Here is a 19,058-nt window from a genome sequence, read left to right on the forward strand (position 1 = left end):
TATTCTTTTTGCTCAAAATTCACTCGAATTCAAGCAAAATCCAATAAAATTCATGATCTTTTGTTCAATTTAGAACCATATTGTTCATTGATCTTGTTTTAGGGCATGTTGATCTTCATTGCGCTGAATTTACTCAATCCTTCATATGTCGGTCAAAATTCTTGCAAATTTACTCAAAATTCAATTGCCTTTGATCAATTAATTCAATTAATACAAGCCACACCAGGATCCCGGATTACCGACGAACCATCCTCACCTTTCGCCATGGCAAGAACGGTCTCGATGCTCGCGCGGGCCGCCCGTGAGGCATCGGCCGGAGCTCGCGCCGCCCGCTCAGCGGCGGCGGCCGCATCTCGTGCCGCCCGCTCAGCCGCCGCCGCCGGATCTCGCGCCGCCCGCTCAGGCTCAGGCGATGCCTCCTCGAAGCCCCGTGACGACGCTCCCTGCTGCTCCTTGTGTAACCTTCGCTTCCCCAGCGACAGCGGCGGGCCCTTGCCAGGTAAACCAATCCCTCCCTCTTCTGATAGTAGCAGGTGATGGGACGCCTCTTCCTCCTCGTGGTGCAGGGGATTTAGGCAGGGGGACTGGGAGTCCATCTGATTAATTCGTCGCTTCTTTGTGCTCGCGACGTACCAAATTGCATGCAATTCGCTGTGCTTGACAGTACTAAGGCGCTTTGATTTTTGATTTTTTATTTTTTTGTCTGGATTCGGTTTGGGCTTGAGCGTCTGCCTTTATGCTGTTTCTTCCTGTTTCGTTGAGTGTAGCGTATTCGCTGGATGAGATAGAACAGATGAGGGAGTTCAGGAAGAATCAGGCGCCTCCCGTCGCAGAAGATGCCTCCGGATTCGAGGTAAATTATACCATGTGCAGTCTTCCGATCCTTACTGTTGCTTGTTAGTATATGTTTGAATTGCAAAGTCAAATGGGCATCTGCCCTTTGGACGTTTGAGAGGAGAGTGGGAAGTGTACCGTGATGATCCTTTTGGACAGCTCAGTTTGCTGTGATGCAACTAAGATTAGCATCTCGAGTTCCCGTAGGTTAAGGTGACTAGGCCAAACTGTTGCCTCATCGGGGAAAATTTGTGTTTGTTGGACTTTGTTCTCAATTAGGATTGTTATCTACTGAAATTTCAGTCCAGGCTACTTGGTACTTGCTGCAGAGTACCATTCTGTTGCATTGGGGAAGGGGAAGGGAAAGGGGAGGGGGGTGGATGCTCAAATGATTATCAATTCCCTTTCCTTTTTGCTATAGAAACTTGCAAGAAATTCTATGCTCCCATGATGTTATTGCATAAATGGGCAGAGTGGACATGAATTACGAATTAGAATAAAGATTGAATATTTTTCTCCAGTTGACTGTGCAACATTGTCTAACTGTCAATTATAATTGTGTTTCTTGTTTGCAGAAGTTTAAGGCTATGGTATACTCGACAGTTGTGAAAGGTAAAATCTACTGTGTGCTCCTTTTGTTTTGCTGTTCTTATCTCCGCTCTCTTTCTTTTTGGATCTCAAGAGCTGCTACTGCACCTTCTTTCTTCTACCGACGAGTTATATACATTTCCTGAACGCTTGTCTGCATGGTGATCTGGTGATGCATGATGTAGTCACAGTACAACTTAATGTTTCTGACAGTTGACATTTTATTTGCCTTCGATTAATATCCTGTGTTTGGACTCCTCCCACGACCAATTCATGTGAACTTATGGAGGACTTCAGGAGTAATTAAAGAATTATTATTAGTTGCAATGGTCGATGCACATAATTACGTTGTTAACTAATTATCTACTAGTTAAGTTTATACATATATATTGAAAATTAATATATGTGAACCCTTGTTAAACAATTGTGAGAACATAAATGCTTATCCTGCTTTATTTTCTAAACTATATGATTTGTACATGTTTCTGTGCTAAATTGCTAGTTCAGTTCCAGCTTGTCTTTGTTGGTTCTGTACCTTAATCTTACCTAGAGTTGTATATATGGTACTGCAGTTCCGGTCGCCGCAGTAGAGCTCTACTTGGATGTTAGGAGCACTATCGAACACTATGTGTGGGTTAGTAACGAACTATATGTTTTTCATCTTTTTTTTTTCTCTACATGCATATTTCTAGCAAGTGTTCATAATTGCCCTTTTATTTTTACTCCACAAGAGCAGCGTGTCTTCACATCAGACAAACTGCTTCCAGATCTACTTCCTCAAGAGCAGCATGTCTTCACCCTAGTTCTTGATCTGAATGAAACTCTTTGTTACACTGAGTGGCAGGTATATTTTGTGTCCATACCCAGTTCTGGTATTCATTTTATTGTGTGTGCCAGCATTATTTCCAGAAACATGAACAAATCCTTGGGTTCTCATTTCTGCCCTACAGGAAAGATAATATTACTGATGGCAGTTTGAATGGGAGGGTGCAGCTTGTTTTTCCTTACCAGATGATGTGCTATAGTTTATAATAAATAAATTTAAAATGAAAGTATTATGATCTGTGGAGGTAAACACTGTCCTGATCTGATGGGATTCTGGGGTATAATGCACTAGAATAACATTTGGATTGTTGTGCTGGAATGCCACATAAATATAGTGTTTATACAGCAACTGAAAGCATTGGACTTATGCTATATGGACTACATGTCACCAAAACCGTACCCGCCTGCTCAACCTTTGACACTGTGGCTATGTGCCTTCAAATCACCGGTTTCAGTCTTATGTCAGCCGACAGGATTTCTAGATCCAAGGCAAGGAAACAGAATTTCCACATCCTTTGTTCACGATACTTGGATTGGAATTGGTCCTATCGAGATATACAGACTTGAAGCTGGAATTTCTTGATAACAGCTTATTTCAAGCAGGTGCTTTTGGGTTGGCTCTTCTGATATGTGTATACAGAGTTTCATTTCCATGGTTTTGTTATTTTGCGCCTGAGTTCGGGGGTTTCTCGACCTTAGCCAAAATGCCCTCGGGACGTCTCTCCCAGGGGGTCGAGTTTTTTTTTTTAATTTTTCATCTTTTGTCAATCATTTTAGAACAATGTGGGTTGTATTGTCAAAAATGTACTAAGATGTGTGTATAAGCATACAGCCTGCTCGCACCATTCTCTGTTGCCTTGTGTGTTGTGAGAACATAGCAAGATGACCACTGAACTGAATTAAAACCCTACAGATTTTCCTAGCTCTCATCCTTTACATATTTTCCTACCTTGTGTTATCCAAGAGTGAAATTAATGTTTTGTTTCTCTCTGTAAAGCATGGGAGAGGATGGGTGCCCTTTAAGAGGCCTGGACTTGACGACTTTTTGAAACATATGGCAAAAATTTATGAAGTTGTTGTGTATTCGGATCAACCACCTATGGTTAGTTGGTCTGAACTTTCTTTGAATTTAGACTTCTATGTAATGCCCTAACTTCTATGAGTATTTTGTTTTATGTGTAGTACGTTGACCCTGTGATTTATAGGCTGGACTCAAAGGGTTATATCAGATACAGGTTATCAAGAACTGCAACTAAGTACCAGGACGGAAAATTATTTCGGGTATGAAGATTGTAGGGATCTACTTAATTTCTCAGCAATAGTGGGCATACCTTTATGTGTCTATACTAATTGCTCCTGAATAATATTCTTTTTGTATCTATATTTGTTAGTCCATCTTCCTTCTATCATCTTTTTCCGAGTTAACTAGTATGATGAGCATATATATGAGAAAGCATCTAAACAAATACAGTCATTATAGCTAAACTTTCTATTGTAGATGTACGTCGGCCTTTATGATAGACTAGCTGACATGCATAACTGGTCACATGTATGGATAACTTGGAGGGTCAGAATAGTTAAGAGCCAGTGGCAGTGCGGGTAAATAAATCAAACTGTAGGGGTGATGAATTGATGGTGAGGTAGGGGTGGTGAAGCCACCACCACCAAGTCCTCTTTTTAAGACAGTAGAGATGAACTTTCTATTGTTAAACATTTCAGTGAACTATGGCATTATCAAATAAAAAAAGATTGGTCAAGCATCTGAACCGTGAGGCATGATGTTGAACTGTGACTATTTATTTTCATACTTTGATATTTTCCTCTTATTTTTTCCCCATGTTTTACCAGGATTTGTCAAAGCTGAACAGAAACCCTGCGCGAGTTATTTATATCAGCGCGCATTCTGAATCTTGCTTCCAGCCTGAAAAATGTATTCAGATCAAACCTTGGAAACTTGAGGATGGTGATACCCAACTGCAGGATCTGATTCCATTTCTTGAGTGTAAGTGTTCTAATCAATTTCTTGTAGTGTGCCATCAACACGATTACATATTTAAATGTTGACCAGCCAACATACTACAGGCGTTGTGTTTGCTTCTGACATTAGGGTAGTGCTTGCAACCTATCAAGGTCGTGATGTTGCTACTGGGTTTCTTGAGCGTTTAAGGGAATACCAGAGGTAAGCACATGGTTATTGTCTCATTCTAATTCTGGTTGCCTGTCATCATGTATATTCAAGCTATTGGGTCCGTGCATTTTTGCTGCATGTAATTCTACGAATGAAACGCTTATATGTTCCTTATGAACTTAATCTGGAAAATGGCTTACATTCATGGGTCTTGATATTAGATGAAAGCTATTAAATACTTCCTCCATTTTTTTATGTTTGACGTTCTAGAATCCGTGCCATAAACATTTATAAACTTTGGCCATTAATTTGTTAGGAACTATCAAAAATTGGCAATATGGAAATACATGACTAGATTTATATTTGATTATGCTTTAATAAAAGTGTAATTTCATTAATATTTATTGATATAAAGTTGTAAATAGTGGTCAAAGTTACGTCTTGAAGACAGTAAAAAGTGAAATAAAAAGGAACAAAGGGAACATTTTTCTGGGGTCCACATATCTGGTGCATTTAAGATGCTTGTTGAGAAGGCATACAAACGATAAGTTGTTCTGATGTACACAACTTGTTTCATGTGACCTGATGATCATTATTACACTATCATCTGGCAGGCTTATGCAAGAACAAGACTGAGTCTTGCCGTGACGGTGATGGATCTTACCAGTTGTGCGGGGTGTTTTTGAAGAGCACACGGAACCTATTGGCTATTGTTCGCATTCGCGGGCAACTGCTATGAAGGATATCTTGGTAGTCTTGGCAATTTAGATTGCTCACTTTTGACAAATTTTAATGCTCATTCCATCAGATTCTGGTTTGGAGTGAGGCACTCTTTTAAGAACATAGTTACATACAACATGAGTTAAATATTTTCACGCTATAACATGTGTTACTATCGGCTTAATTAGGTAGGCGACAGTTAGAAACTCAGTATCACATTACTTTCAAAAAGAAATTCTTAGCGTAGAGGAAAAAAATCAACTTTTCCTATCAAAATAACAAGCGTCGATGAAGTAGATATGACAGGAATTGCGAACTCCAGTATTCTCATACATGATGAAATTTTTACGTGCTGGGTGGTGCTAGCACAGTGAGACAAGGCACTGGGTAGGCGTGAACAATAGCTGCCATTTTTGCTATCATTAAGTTGGCGTGAACAAAGAGAATTAACAACTGGACATAAGAACCATGTTAAGGATCTCGGGTGAGCATGATTACTATGTATAAGCAAGGTACAGTGCCGACAAACACTTTCTCTAGGTTACCATACCTAGCCTGACAACATGCTCCGTGCCAATAGATAAATGAGCACATCACAGTTCATAGAAGGTGCCTCATCAACATTTAGATTAAACATAGATGTCGTGTTATAGCATCAGGTTCCTCCTATGCATCGTCTCTTATCCTTATTCATTCTTTATCCAATTCAAATGATGCTCTTAAGGTTGGGACCACTTAGACAGTTACACAAGGCGGTGTACACGATGTCTTCATTGGCACTGCATAAAAATCGGTAGACGGAATAATGAATCAACAAACCAGTACTTTTATCAGCCCATTGCTCAGTCTAGGAACAAGCAAATGATAACCTTCTTGAAAAGTAAGTCGAAGCACGTAACAGGTGCTCTGAAGAGTTTGTCGAATATCTAACTATAGGATATATACATATAAGGAATAATGAATCAACAAACCAGTACTTTTATCAGCCCATTGCTCAGTCTAGGAACAAGCAAATGATAACCTTCTTGAAAAGTAAGTCGAAGCACGTAACAGGTGCTCTGAAGAGTTTGTCGAATATCTAACTATAGGATATATACATATAAGGAATATACTATATACGGATAGGGTATACCGTGTGCATGCTTAACAACTTCGGATATTACAGAACCGAATTTGCGGTACCTGATACGCCCAGAATCCAAGAGATGTATACTTGGAATGTCTCGATTGGTTACCCAACTCGAGAACACTAGTATCCAGGGCAGATCTATCTACTTGGACGACAAGAAAAATGATTTCCTATCGATTACAGCTGGATAGGAGGCAGTACATCACTCCTATATAAGGCGAGGACCCAGACCCCTGAGGGAGAGAGAGCTCCAACTCGGCGTAAACACCAAGACCATCGGAGACACTTGACGACTTCATCCCTAGTTCAACTTAGATCCGATCCACTCCCTGTAATAGGTCTACACACATTGCTTGTACTCGAGTGAATACATATACAAAATCATCCACACAGGACGTAGGGTATTACTCCAACCAGGGGCCTTAACCTGTATACATCGTGTGTGCCTCACTTCATGTTCGATCCCTCATCCACGAAGATAGCCCCGTTATTTCTGGACACATTGTCAGGAACAAACTCTGGATAGTTGGCACGCCAGGTAGGGATCCTCTGCTTTTCAGGATCGACTATCTCTCGAGTGCACATCTGCACTAGATTCTCTGACATCGGCTTCTACGACCACTTCAGGTAGATAGCGATCGCCCTCGAATCGCCTCCAACTGGATCAGAGATCACATTCAGAACTATGGTTTTCTGTTGGGACGATCAAGGTGGACTGATCCACACCGGTATTACCGAGTCCAAGCCGTTGGACGCATATCGTGAGAAGGGACACCTCGAGTGGGATCCCAAGCAGCCTAATGTTCTTCAGTTCATGGACATCGAGAACGACACAAGTGGCGATCACGACTCCGTCAACAGCCAGAGTAGCCGAACAGATCGATTCGTGTTTATGGCTAGAGGAGTCGAGATCCCACTTGCTGACCCAATGGCGGTAGATCCAAACGCGCGGTAAACAATGGCACAGAAATTCCCTTGGATCCAGCAGCGGCAGCTGCCACTCACGGTACCAGCGTTGCCGAAGATATACCGCCAGAGGCGTCCGTAGCTGGAGCCTTACGCGCCCCTGACACGACTCTCCATCGACAGACCGTATGAGGTTAGGTGTCTCCTGGTCTTCAGTGATGACTTCCGGTGGGCACGCCTCCACCTACATTGATATCGAGATCGAGGGATGAACTCCCTCGGGGCAGTCATCACGAGGCTTCATCGTCTCGACCGCAGCCAAGCCTTGGCAGTGATGTTTTCAGTACTCCAGATGCTAACGTCTAGGGGGCTCATCTGATTCTAAGATCCCTTCTGGAGTTGGATCCGACGAATCCCATAACCCCTATGGTCAATCAGGTCAAGACTCTACTCGATATGGCTCAGATCCAAGCTGCTCGAGCAAACAATCCTAGCGATGGATGAGTTGGATGGATGAGTAGCTTATGAGCTCTAGAATGCAATGGTACCATATGCATACCTCTAATCCTTCACTTGAGCTTGGATTTTGGAAGAAAATAGAGAGAGAATGAGAGCTTGAGTGGGGAGGGGGAGCTGCGGCTGCTGCTGCGCATGTGGGAGTGAGGGAGCAGGTGGGAGAGACAGAGAGAGGGCAGGTGGGCTGCCCCTTTGGAGTGGTTGGAGGGTGGGGCCACATATAGGGCCCATAGGTAAGTGAAAAATGTTTGTTTTCGTTGCGAATTTAATCCTTTTCTCTCCCGGATTTCTTTCTCCCATCCAATTAATTTCAGACAAAGTGCTCTAGTGCGCCAAAATAATTTACCTCAAAAATAAATATGACACTAATGATGCATGATTAAGCTTAATTATACGATTATGAAATTTGGGACGTGACACCGCCCGATGGGTGTCAACGTTACTTTTGGCGGACACGCGGGCTGCGTTGGCCGCATCAGCAACCTCCTTCGCCTCCCGGAGGTCTTCAGTAGCCTTCCGCGCCTTAGCCTCCACACGCTCACGAAGCACCATCTCCTCATGAAGACGGTCCTCCGCGAACTCCACCCATTTTCGGGCCTCTTCCAAAGCCTGGCTCCCGCCACCTCCCAGAGCCTTCGTCAAAATTACTTGCTACAAGGCACCACAAAAGATGGAAAAAGACAAGATGAGCTACTCAGGACCCAACACCGGACCCGGTAAATCATAAACCGATACTACCGACTTGAAGGGCCGCCGCTACCAACCGCACCTCCAGCTCCTCCAGGGGACGCTGGGCCAACGATCGCTCGACCTCTCCACTCCGGAGTAGAGAGGAGGCCGCAGCGAAGGCCCTTGATGCCTCCGGGCGCAGCACGGAGTCATCCGGGGTCAGGACCCCGAGGCCAGGGCCCCCCTAAACCGCTCCGAAGGGACTCTCGGCGGAGGGCACGGTGCCTCCGGCACCAGCCGTCGCGGGTGGGCCACCAGCTGACTCAGGGCCCCGCAAGAACAAAGCCACGTCCCCCGAGACAGCCCTCAGAGACCCCTCCAGAGGAGTCCCCGACCTCCGCTGGGCCTTCGGGGCTTCGAGGGGTGGAGTCAAGGACGCATCCACCTCGAAGGTCACTAAAAAAAGAAACACAAATTGAGATCCCAGCGCACGACAAAAAAAGAGGAGGATATGACTAACGAAGCAAATCACACCTGGTTCCCCCAAGCCTCTTACAGGAGGACTCGTAGCATCCTCAACATCCGAATCAACAATACCGAAGTCTAAGTCCACGGAGGCCACGCCTCTCCGTTGGCTCTGACCGTGACCTGCAATATCTGGGGAGGCCCGGTCCTTCCCCTGGTCATCGCCGCCACCCTAGCCCTCACCTCCGGACTAATCGCTCACGCTCCTAACCCGCCTCAGGCGCTTCTTGCGAACTAGGGGCTCCTCCGATGACTCGGCCATCGAACCAGTATGCGATCCTCCGGATGCTAAAGGCCGCCGGGTCTGGAGCGTCCTCGCACGAATGGGAGGGGCCTGCCCGCGCTCGTTTTCTAGTAGCCCTAGGCTCTGGAGGATCCCGCCATGCCGGAGCCCCCACGCCAAGGTAAAAGCAGACACGATTGTACCGCTCCCAACTCCATGCTAGGGCCACCCGCTGCTCCCGCTCCGCGAGAGTAGGGGGCCCAGGATCACCTCTGTGATCTCCGCCGCGCACTCCAGTGGGAGGTAACTCTCTGGAAGAAAAAAAAGACGGCTCACATCGGCAAATCAAGAACCCAACTACAAAGGAACTCACCAGCACTGACGGGCGGACCAGAATACACCTTCGGTCACTCTTCCGCACCTTGCTCAAAAACGCAGTTCCAGCCCGTTTGAAGGGGCCGGACGCGCAACATGGTGAACTACTCCACGAGGTCACGCATGCTCATCTTTTCGGCAACCCTCCGGAGAAGGGCCAGCCGTGAGGCAAACTGGTCGTCTGTAATCCCCGTCTCCAGCTCCGGAACATACGCGATATCCCGGTTCGTGGAGCGACGGAGCGATGCAAGGCCGACGCTATAGTAAAACCACCGCTACAACCAGTCGGTATACCACCGACCGTTAATGGCCTTCGCCGGAAAGGCATCGCGATACTGCGGCCGTATCTAGAAGTTGATACTCCCGAAACTAAGGGGCCTCTTCATCCCCTCGAGCTTGATCAACTTCGACTGACAGCTGATAAAGTGGAGGGCCGCAAAGAAATCTGCCCTCCCTTGACACCCCTCCGCCCGCATGGCCCACTCAAAGGTGGCCAGGTGGGCAATGGCTTTGGTGTGGAGCTGCGGAAGCTCCACGTAGAAATGGCGGAGCGCCTCTTCGAGCAATGGCACTGAGGGAAAGCCCAGGCCCGCCTCGAAGAAGGCTTCAAACACCACGACCTTATGGGCCAAGGGCTTCGAGACCTCCTCACCCAGCGAAGGCCGAGCGACAGCTCGGGAGGGAATCTTCCCCTCTCTAAACATCCGGTCGAGCTCCTCATCACCGATGACAGACACTCCCAGGGCAGTGATTTGCCGGGAGTGGCTTTTTCTGGCACGCCAGAGCTCCACTCCTGGCGGCGGCCCCATCAGCAGCGGGGAATCCGGTGCCACCTGAGGGTCCCCCGCCGCGGCTACTCCAGCCATCTCCCCCGCTGCCCGAGTTTCGGCTTCACTCGAGGTACTCAAGACAGCCATATAAACCGCAAGAGGGTGTCGAAAGGTGTTGGATTACGAGAGAGAGAAGAGTAGGGATCAAAGAACAACTCGCACAAGGCAATAGGCGCCGAAGACAAAGGCAGATGAGAACGAGGAGTCGGCGAAAGGGTTGCTCTGGGCAATCCCCCTCCTGCTACAAATAGGGAGCAACTTGCCCCCTCTAGGCGGCGGGCGCGCACACCGTCCTTTAACCTGCCAGGTCAAAATCATGAGGGAGCGAAACCGACTCCCCAACGATAAGACGACACGCGTCCCACGCCCCGCCTGACAGGGCAGGACTACACCTCTCCCCAAGGCGCATTCAATGCCCCATGTCACCAACATCATCCAACATGTCATTTCGTCACCCGGGTCAAACCGTCCCGGACAAGCCAAGCGATTCTCGAACCACGAGCCATCAACCACAAGCCAGGGACCGCCGGGGGCCCTGCTCCGAAGGAACCGTTGGCCCAACCGCTCCGCTAGCCACCCTCGCGAGGGGCTACTGTTGGGCATCGTTATTAAGGATCTCCGACGGCCCCTTGGCTTAATTAGCTCAGCGTCCCAAAGGCTCGACCTCTCAAAGCCTCCGCCTTCTGAAACCCCGACCTTCCAGAGCTCAGTCTCCCGAAGGCTTGATCTTTGAGGCTTCGACCTCCCGAAGCCCCGACCTCCCGCTGCCCGGGGCCGGCGTCCCAGAGGTTACCAGGTGAGTCATTAGGTCTCAGAAAAAATCTGCCAAAAAGGAAGAACCAGTCGTACTTTGCCTACGAAGAGGTAACCGGTATTAAATGCCTAAGCTAGTGAACACCGTTCTTGCACCCCGGCATGATGGTACCTGCTCTAACGCCCCTGACAGTGCGACGTCGAGCTGCAGTTGGCAACCAACCCGCCCCTTTTCAGTGGGCAGACACCACGATAATTACCACGGTAGATATTTATCTTTCCAATAGGATAGAATGTAGTTATCTAGAATAAGACTCAGTAATTTAATCAAATCTCAGATATTTGTATATTATAATAACTTGTACACCAAGCTACGTATGATCCTATAAATAGAAGGACAGTCCTTTAAAGAAAAAAAAAGAACACATATCACAGCGAACGTTATGATACTCCTCTCAAATTGATATATTTTTCTATCATCAATATACTCGTGATGTTTCTTCCTCTCAAACTTCGTCTCCAAGCTTGAGTCTCCTCCTTAAAAGAAACTCTCACCGTACTTGCTGGGGCAAAACAAACTCTTCTCAAACACATGATAGCTGTACATAATTATTAATTATTTATTCCTCATCAGCCACTACTGTCTAGCATCGATTGGGGACATCCCCGATCGATCGCTTGCTCCAGAATGACTTCCATCTCAAGCGATCAAGAACAACCTTCTATTTTAGAAAAATACCGGAGTTGAAAATATGTATCATACAAGTTTGCACCTTTGGGAAATCATCTCTGACGTGCAACAAGTACAGACGAAATAATCCCGGATTGCTCATATCCATGCTACGCCTTCGGAACGATTGGCAGCACTATATTTGAATATGGACCAGGTATGTGATACATAAGCGCCTTGAACAATTACCATGTCTTTCAGTGAGTCCATAACTGAAATATGGTGCCCAGCCATATCCATCCGTGTATTTCTTCACCTTGAGTAACTTTACTTCTGGAACGAAATGGAGTATGAACCTGTGTTTGGATCTTTGACAGCTTTGAAATTGTCAACACTCATTCCGAAGCGCCCCAGCACAGAGTTCCCTAAATCTTTCAGCTTTCCTGCGACAGATAAGATAACATGGGCCCATTAATAGCAATAAGGAAAAGGGTACACCAAAAGAAACATAAATGCTATTAGATCAGTAAGCAGAACAGCACATGAGATAATCAACATAAATCAGGCAAGTCCTGATGAAAAAAAGAGAGGATATTAAGCAATTCATTTTGTTCAGCGGAAGTTGTATGCACAATGAAAAACTTTGGTATGTTTCATGCACATACTACATCCTAAGCACTTCAGATCTTATCACTGACTGTTCCGGTAAGTAGATAACACTGTTTTGCATGACATTTGAAACTAACAGGCATCATAGGAAAAACCGTTTTACATACAAGCTGCCTACAGCTTGCTACAATGAAATCATAAGTGCCGATAATGCTATTTGAGATACTTGGGAAAATATGCAGCATCTTACCAATCATTTCTTCCTTCATCTTTTCCCTTTTCTCAGCTGCCAGGGGCTCAAGTCGGAACAGTGATCTCTTGGCTTGTTGATTTGAAGGATCTAACTCAATAACCTTTTTCATATCTGTGAATAGGAATAAATTGACAGCAATCAGAACTAGCGAACTTCAGAACACGTTTATGTGAAAGGCAATGATGTGAAATTGACAGATCAAAAGCAAATTATGGGGAAAAAATAACCAGCAATAGCTTCATCATAGTGTTCGAGCTTTTCATGTGCTTCTGCCCTCCGGAGCAAGGCTTTCAAGTACGACGGATTCAGCTCAAGAGCTTTTGTGCATTCTTTAATTGTCTCATCATGTTTCCCCTAAATAACAGAGTCAGCATTGGGTTTGCTTGTAATGAGACAAAAATTAACTTTAATCAACAGATGTGCCGGTCCAAGTAAATAATTGAGAGACTAAGGTCAACGGTACAAAGTACAAACCATTTGAAATTTAGACTAATCAAGCATAACATTTTAGCAAAACTAGGAGCAACGATCAAAGACTTCAACTACCAAACACCAGATAATTCTGAACAGTGTTTGTTTAAACAAGTGTAGGCAGCATAATTCTGAACAGTGTTTGTTTGAACAAGAAAGTAAGGGCAAGCCCACTGTACGTCAAGTTAAAAGGAACAGCTAAGGGATAACTGTAGTGATAGTAGGGCACCATCTTCAAGTGATATACTCATATACATAACTACTATGGCACTATTTGACTCACAAAAAATAAGGAGCAATCACACCACACAAATATGGATACTTTCCTATGTTCACCAAAGTTATGGTCCAATCAGAAAAACAGCTTACCAATTTCAAGAAGCATACAGCACGATTTGAATGGCATGCAGAACGTATATCTTCAGCAGATTCCAGCTCAGCAGCAATTTGCAGCACCATTTCATATTGTGATAATGCTTCTTCATATTGTCCAGCACCAAAATGCTTGTTTCCTTCTGCTTTTGCATCATCTGCTTGGCTTCTAACTTTCTACAGCAAGTAGAAAGAGAAATCATTTACAATGTTATCCTAGACGCTAAACGCTCCTTAGACGGTCACCCGCAGTCTAGCGTCTGACGATTTAAACATTTTAAATCTTATGTATTGTAGCAGCAAAAATATGCAAAAAAAAAAAATAGCTATGTGCTAGACATTTTCCAAGTGAGAATGTGAGATTTGTGGCATACCTTATAGAGGCTGAAATGCAGCTTCATTACTTCAATCAATCTTCTATCGTGTTCTCCAATCAATCCAATAATTATCATAACAATTTGAATTGCCTACAAGGCTACAAAGATCGCACGGGCGGCGCGGCTTAGGCGGGACCGAAATTACCCCTCCCGCTCAATCGCGCCAAAAACTCCATCACCTAAACGGCCAACTAGACGCGTGCGCAGCCATTTAAATACGTTCAGCTCATGTTTAATAACTCTGTTTAAACCGGTTTTGACCAGTGTTGACCGTCTAATGGTGTCTAGCGTTTAACTCAGCGTTTAGGCCCTAAACTGCATGCAGACCCGCAGTTTAGCATTTAAACGCGCGTCTAAACGCATTTAGGCGAACATTGATCATTTACCAGAGTTCAACAAATCTCTCCAGCAGGATGCTAGAGAATATTCCAGTCCCAAACTAATGAAAGTAATTTAAACATTATAATGAGATCCAAGCAATAGTTTCCAAAAGGTTGCAAAATGATAACAAATCGAGGTACTGTTTATTGCGTACTTGCAGTTACTGCCAGCCCAATAATTTACAGTCACTCCACCTAGTTTTGCTGCAAATTTTTTTGCATTTGTCTGGGGGGTTAGTATATTGCAAAAGGAATAGTTACATAAATGTAGCACGACCAGTAAAATCCCGATAACAAGTTCTACCTAGCGCCAACCATATCAGCTCTGTATATCTCAGATGCAAGCGTAATTTTCTAGATAGTTAGCCTTTATTGCATTCAATTTGAACCCAACTTACAGCACTTATTTATAACCAACCCAAACAACCGATCATTCACCTATAAATCATAAAACGAACCTATGAACCACTTGCATTCTGAGAGTTGAACATGATAGCAGGTTCGACTATCATATATGAACGAAGGCAGCAATACGTACTTTATTCGCAGGGACATCAAAAGGACCTACCAAATTAGAGAACATGAGGTTAGATTACCGGAAGTCATGAAGATCATAGCTTGCAGCCACCACGAAATAAACATAGCCAACAAACAGGGGAAATTGAGGGGGTTCATCACTATCAACAACCAAATCTACCGCAAGCAACTAGGCTACGAGTGGAATATCCGCTACTCCACCTCTACGCACGAATCAAGCAATCGATTCAACTGGAATGACCTAATTAAAGCACCTAGCAACTGAACCCCAGATTTGACCACCGCAATCGGCAACCGGAGTGGGGAAAGGTAGTAAGGATGCGGGGCGCTCGAGGCACTACCTCTCGCAGCTGCTCGTCGGTGAGCGCGTCCTCGAAGGCGTCCTCGTCTTCCTCCGCCCTCGGCGCCTCCCCGCAGGCCGCGGCCGCAACCTGCTCATCGTGCACCGGCGACGAGGGGCGCGTCGCCTCCTGGAACTCTGGCTCCGGCTCCGGCTCGATCACCACCATCTCTTGCCGTTCGATGGGATGAGGGATTCGAACTCGCTTGAGGAGTCCTCTCTGGCAGTCCTGCGCTGCGGAGATTGAACGACGGACCGATCGGTCGGATCGTGTCGGGCAGGGAGGGGGTGGGGGGCGTCAGACTTGGGTCGCGTCGGGCACCGTCTGGTTCAGTTCGCTGGGAGGCCCGACCGCGTGTGCGGATTTTTGGGGGCGTCAGGCTCAGGCAGGGATCCGGCGCGGTGGGGTGGAGAAAGAAGGAGAGTGGACGGAAGGTTCGGGAAGGGAGGGGAAAATTGGTCGGGGTTTATGCGCTTTTTTTCGTTTTGTTTTAAGATGAAGAGAGTGGGCCTAAAAGAAGCGCTACGGTTGTTGATTGTTCGTACTCAGGCCGGCCACTAGGCCAGGTAACGGAGCGGGCCGGGATTGGATGTAGCAAGAATATAGTCGATCTCAAACTCAAATAAAAAAAAACTCAATCCAAATTTGAAACATCTAACGGATGAAAAATCATCTGCGATCTTGAATCCAGTGGGGACCCGAAACCGACATGATCCCACATGTAGGAGCTGGGAGCCGAGCGTAACTATGCAGGCGAGCGGTGGTGCGCAACATGGTGGGCGGGGGTCGAGGTGGGCGCGGGAGACAGGAGCAGCGACGGGGGGGGGGGGTTGGTGACGTCGCCAGGAAGGTGGCACGACCGCGAGAGCCGAGGAGGGTGGTGGAAGCGAAGTGCAGTGGACTAGGGAGGTAGCTAGGGTTAGGTGGGCTGGGCTGGGTGTGATTTTTCGGGCTCTGCAAATTTCCTTTCGAGTGCCCGCAGGCGAATATCTACCTCAGATCCGAACATAGTTCGGGCTCGACCCATAACCCCCGTAGGGCAAAATTTGCCCCTAACCCCACCGAGTGTAAAACCCACGGGGACCCGACACCGGCCCGCCCCATTGCCAACCCTACCGGTCAGCTGCTAACCTTTTTATTTTTATATTTTTTAATTCAAAATTTTAAAATATATGGATTCATTTTCAAATTTTGTAATTCTATATTCTTTTGTCCATGTCATCCTTTCAACAGGCGACAGATCTACATAGCTTGCCACAGTGGACATGCCTTAATACATGTCACCTACTGAAAGGGCGACATGTATCTATTGAGCGTACATCGCCCTTCCAACGAACAATAGGCAGATAAATTTATTTAATTTTTAAATAAAATTAGAAATAATTATGAAATGGAAATTTCTAAAAAATTAATTGTTACGAATCAATTATAGAGATATTTTTAAAAATGGTACCTTGCGAGGACAAGTGGTCAGGAAGAAAGGCATGGATGCCGCGGCGAGCGCCAAGCCAAGAGGGTCAAGGGCATGCCTGCCAGCCTCCACTGTCTTTCGCGGTCGTGGGGCGACGTGATCACGTCCCGCGCCTTCTGCGAGGACCTTAATTTCACTCCAAAGTCCAAACGAGCTCGCCATCGATGGATCACCCCACTCGATACGTATCACAACGGTAGCGCGATATATAACACGAAGAAGCTAGGTTATGTTTGACACAGGCTCGTGCAAAGTGTGCGATTCTGTTCTCACTAGATGGTGTGCCTCTGGTCTGTGGGCCGCACGTACATGCAAGCGATGAGACCGATCATCGTATCATCGACTTCTAGCACATGTGTGCAACAATTGGCGTGCCATGATCAAGGACAAGTTCTGTGTTGATCAACACATGTGTACCGGGCAAATCTAAATAAAAAGGCCCACGAGTCATGCTCACTCAGGGTAACCCTGAGAGTTTCAAATTCCTGGAGAATTTCATCAATTCATCGGATGTGTCACCCTTGATAGACAATGGTTCAATAGCTGTTTGTTCCAAACCTTGCCATCGCCTGAAGGCAGGGAGCTTACAATTGGAGAGGAACTTGACAAGACGGGATTACAATTGGGCTGCAAGATTTGGTACGTTCCTAGACATGTTCTAGGATGAGTTAGACCCTCAGCCGAAACCAATAGCCAGCACACCTGCCGCATATGCGAATGGAAAACTTTACTGGATGATAGATACAGAACACGAGCAAATATCATCGGATCATGAAATCATCGTGCTAGATGTTAGTACACGCAAATTTGAGGTCTTGCAAGGACCACCGTGTGCAGCCATGACAATAGTGAGCGTGTGTGTCCACCATATATATATCCTCGACCTCCAAGATGTGGTTTGCGTGGCATGCACTCACCATACCACGAGCACCATCGAAATATGGGCAATGGAGAACACTGGCTTGCGGTCCATGGAATACCATATAGAGCTCAGAAGGTTCTCGCCGGAGTACTCTGGAGCTGACGCCGCCGCTAGCCGTTGATCCCCAGGATGCAAGGATCTTGCTAAGCACGGGGAGGGTGTTGGCCTACTACAACCCCAAGACCGTGGAGCTGCGAGCTGGAGACGATTTAACGTGGAGCGGGATGGAAGGATATTGTTAAGCACGGGGAGAGTTTGTACCCATTCTGTTCCAAGAAAGCTTGATCAAAGCATGTGATCGGATGTATAATAAGTCTGCTCTTTTTAAGGCAATTAATATATTTCATATGCTGAAAATAAGGCAAATCTTAGACGATCATTCCAAACCATAGGATGAAGATTTAATGGCCACCACGTCATCTTCCTCCTTGATCTGTTTTCTCATCCTCCTTCGTTTGTCCCTGCCTGCCGCCCTCCTCCACCCGTTTTTGGCAATGCTTCCGGCGCCATGCTCCCCCACTGCTAAACCCATGCACCGCCTGCTGCCACCTCGCCTCGCCGCACCTCCTCGCCGCAGCCCACCGCCAGTCCGACTGCCACCCTCAGCCTCCCTCTAAATCCGGCACCATGAACCATCCACCCCTAAACCCCCCCTCCTCTAATTCCGACGCGTGAGAGATCTCTTTTATTTTCAAAGGCCTAAAATTTAGGTGTGTTTTTTAATGGCTGCAACACGAAACTTTATGTGTTGAAAGAGCTACCTTTCATGAACATGAAGGGAATAATTTTTTTTCTTATTGTTCCGAGGACAAAACTAGTATTGCTAATTTGCTATGATTAATAAAAACAATGTTTTGACTAACAAATGAAGTGTTATCCAATATCTATTATATAAAGCATGAGTTAGTTAACACGTCACCTCTTTCCTCTAATCTCCTTCTATTTAATAAAAACTCATAAATTTTAAATAATTTACTTATTTTTGCCATCCATTCTCATTCTATAGCCTCTCTGACTCGTTACCGGCTACGGATATGAGACATGTTTTACTAATAAAAATAAATGAAAAATTATGAGAGAAATTAGCAGGTAATCTACTCTTTTTTTTTATCCAGACTGAAATTAAACAACGGCATTGCTCCCGACGTATTTGTTCGGCAGTATTTCTATGGTGCATCAATATCTCTATACTTAAATTTATACTTGATATTACCGTATCTAATATTTATGTTTTTATTACAATGCTTAGACACTTAACTAGTTAAGACGGTATGTTCTACTTAGCTTGAGTTCTCTCGTTGCATCATCCATCTCTAGTCGTCACTTAACTAGTTAAGACGGTATGTTTTACTTAGCTTGAGTTCTCTCGTTGCATCATCCATCTCTAGTCGTCGAGAACCACATAGCACCACTATTATACCATTCAATAGTTATTATTGATCTAGCAATATGTAATTTTACACTGCCTCTATGGCTCCAACACATCTCTGGTTTTGGATCAAAGTTCACGCTGAGGGATCAGATCCCTGCCACGCTGTACTCAAACTTTTGCCAAAAAAAAAAAGATGAGACATCTAAAAAATTAACTCAAAGTGACATAAAGCCATTTACGAATTTCCGTAAAAAAATCTGGG

At 45.6% G+C, this 19,058-nt stretch overlaps 2 protein-coding genes across 5 annotated transcripts; one reads left to right on the forward strand and one right to left on the reverse strand.

Annotated features, from left to right (window-relative positions):
- The first annotated feature begins 218 nt into the window (after positions 1 to 218).
- On the forward strand, positions 219 to 5,258 carry LOC133903605 (mitochondrial import inner membrane translocase subunit TIM50-like). 3 transcript variants are annotated; one of them, XR_009907312.1, is made up of 10 exons: positions 219 to 499; positions 768 to 853; positions 1,410 to 1,446; positions 1,995 to 2,056; positions 2,159 to 2,266; positions 3,245 to 3,349; positions 3,430 to 3,528; positions 4,096 to 4,249; positions 4,355 to 4,426; positions 4,990 to 5,258. XR_009907312.1 is itself a non-coding variant. In XM_062345026.1 (10 exons), exons 1-10 carry the CDS (start codon positions 265 to 267, stop codon positions 5,009 to 5,011), a joined length of 1,005 nt encoding a protein of 334 aa, XP_062201010.1. In that variant the 5' UTR covers positions 219 to 264; the 3' UTR covers positions 5,012 to 5,258. The 3 variants fall into 3 exon arrangements, 2 of the variants coding, with proteins under 2 accessions (XP_062201010.1, XP_062201011.1); XM_062345026.1 differs by having other exon boundaries at positions 4,330 to 4,426; XM_062345027.1 differs by having other exon boundaries at positions 789 to 853; positions 4,330 to 4,426.
- A 6,466-nt stretch (positions 5,259 to 11,724) lies between these two features.
- On the reverse strand, positions 11,725 to 15,479 carry LOC133903490 (uncharacterized). Of its 2 annotated transcripts, none has more exons than XM_062344890.1 (5): positions 15,032 to 15,479; positions 13,394 to 13,573; positions 12,781 to 12,907; positions 12,551 to 12,664; positions 11,725 to 12,134 (listed from the first exon to the last, which is right to left on the reverse strand). In XM_062344890.1, the coding sequence occupies exons 1-5, from the start codon at positions 15,197 to 15,199 to the stop codon at positions 12,019 to 12,021; spliced, it is 705 nt and encodes a 234-aa protein (XP_062200874.1). In that variant the 5' UTR covers positions 15,200 to 15,479; the 3' UTR covers positions 11,725 to 12,018. The 2 variants fall into 2 exon arrangements, with proteins under 2 accessions (XP_062200874.1, XP_062200875.1); XM_062344891.1 differs by lacking the exon at positions 15,032 to 15,479 and adding an exon at positions 13,771 to 14,685.
- Positions 15,480 to 19,058: the final 3,579 nt, after the last annotated feature.

Source organism: Phragmites australis, chromosome 21 (genome assembly GCF_958298935.1).
Source record: "Phragmites australis chromosome 21, lpPhrAust1.1, whole genome shotgun sequence".
Lineage (NCBI taxonomy): Eukaryota > Viridiplantae > Streptophyta > Magnoliopsida > Poales > Poaceae > Phragmites > Phragmites australis.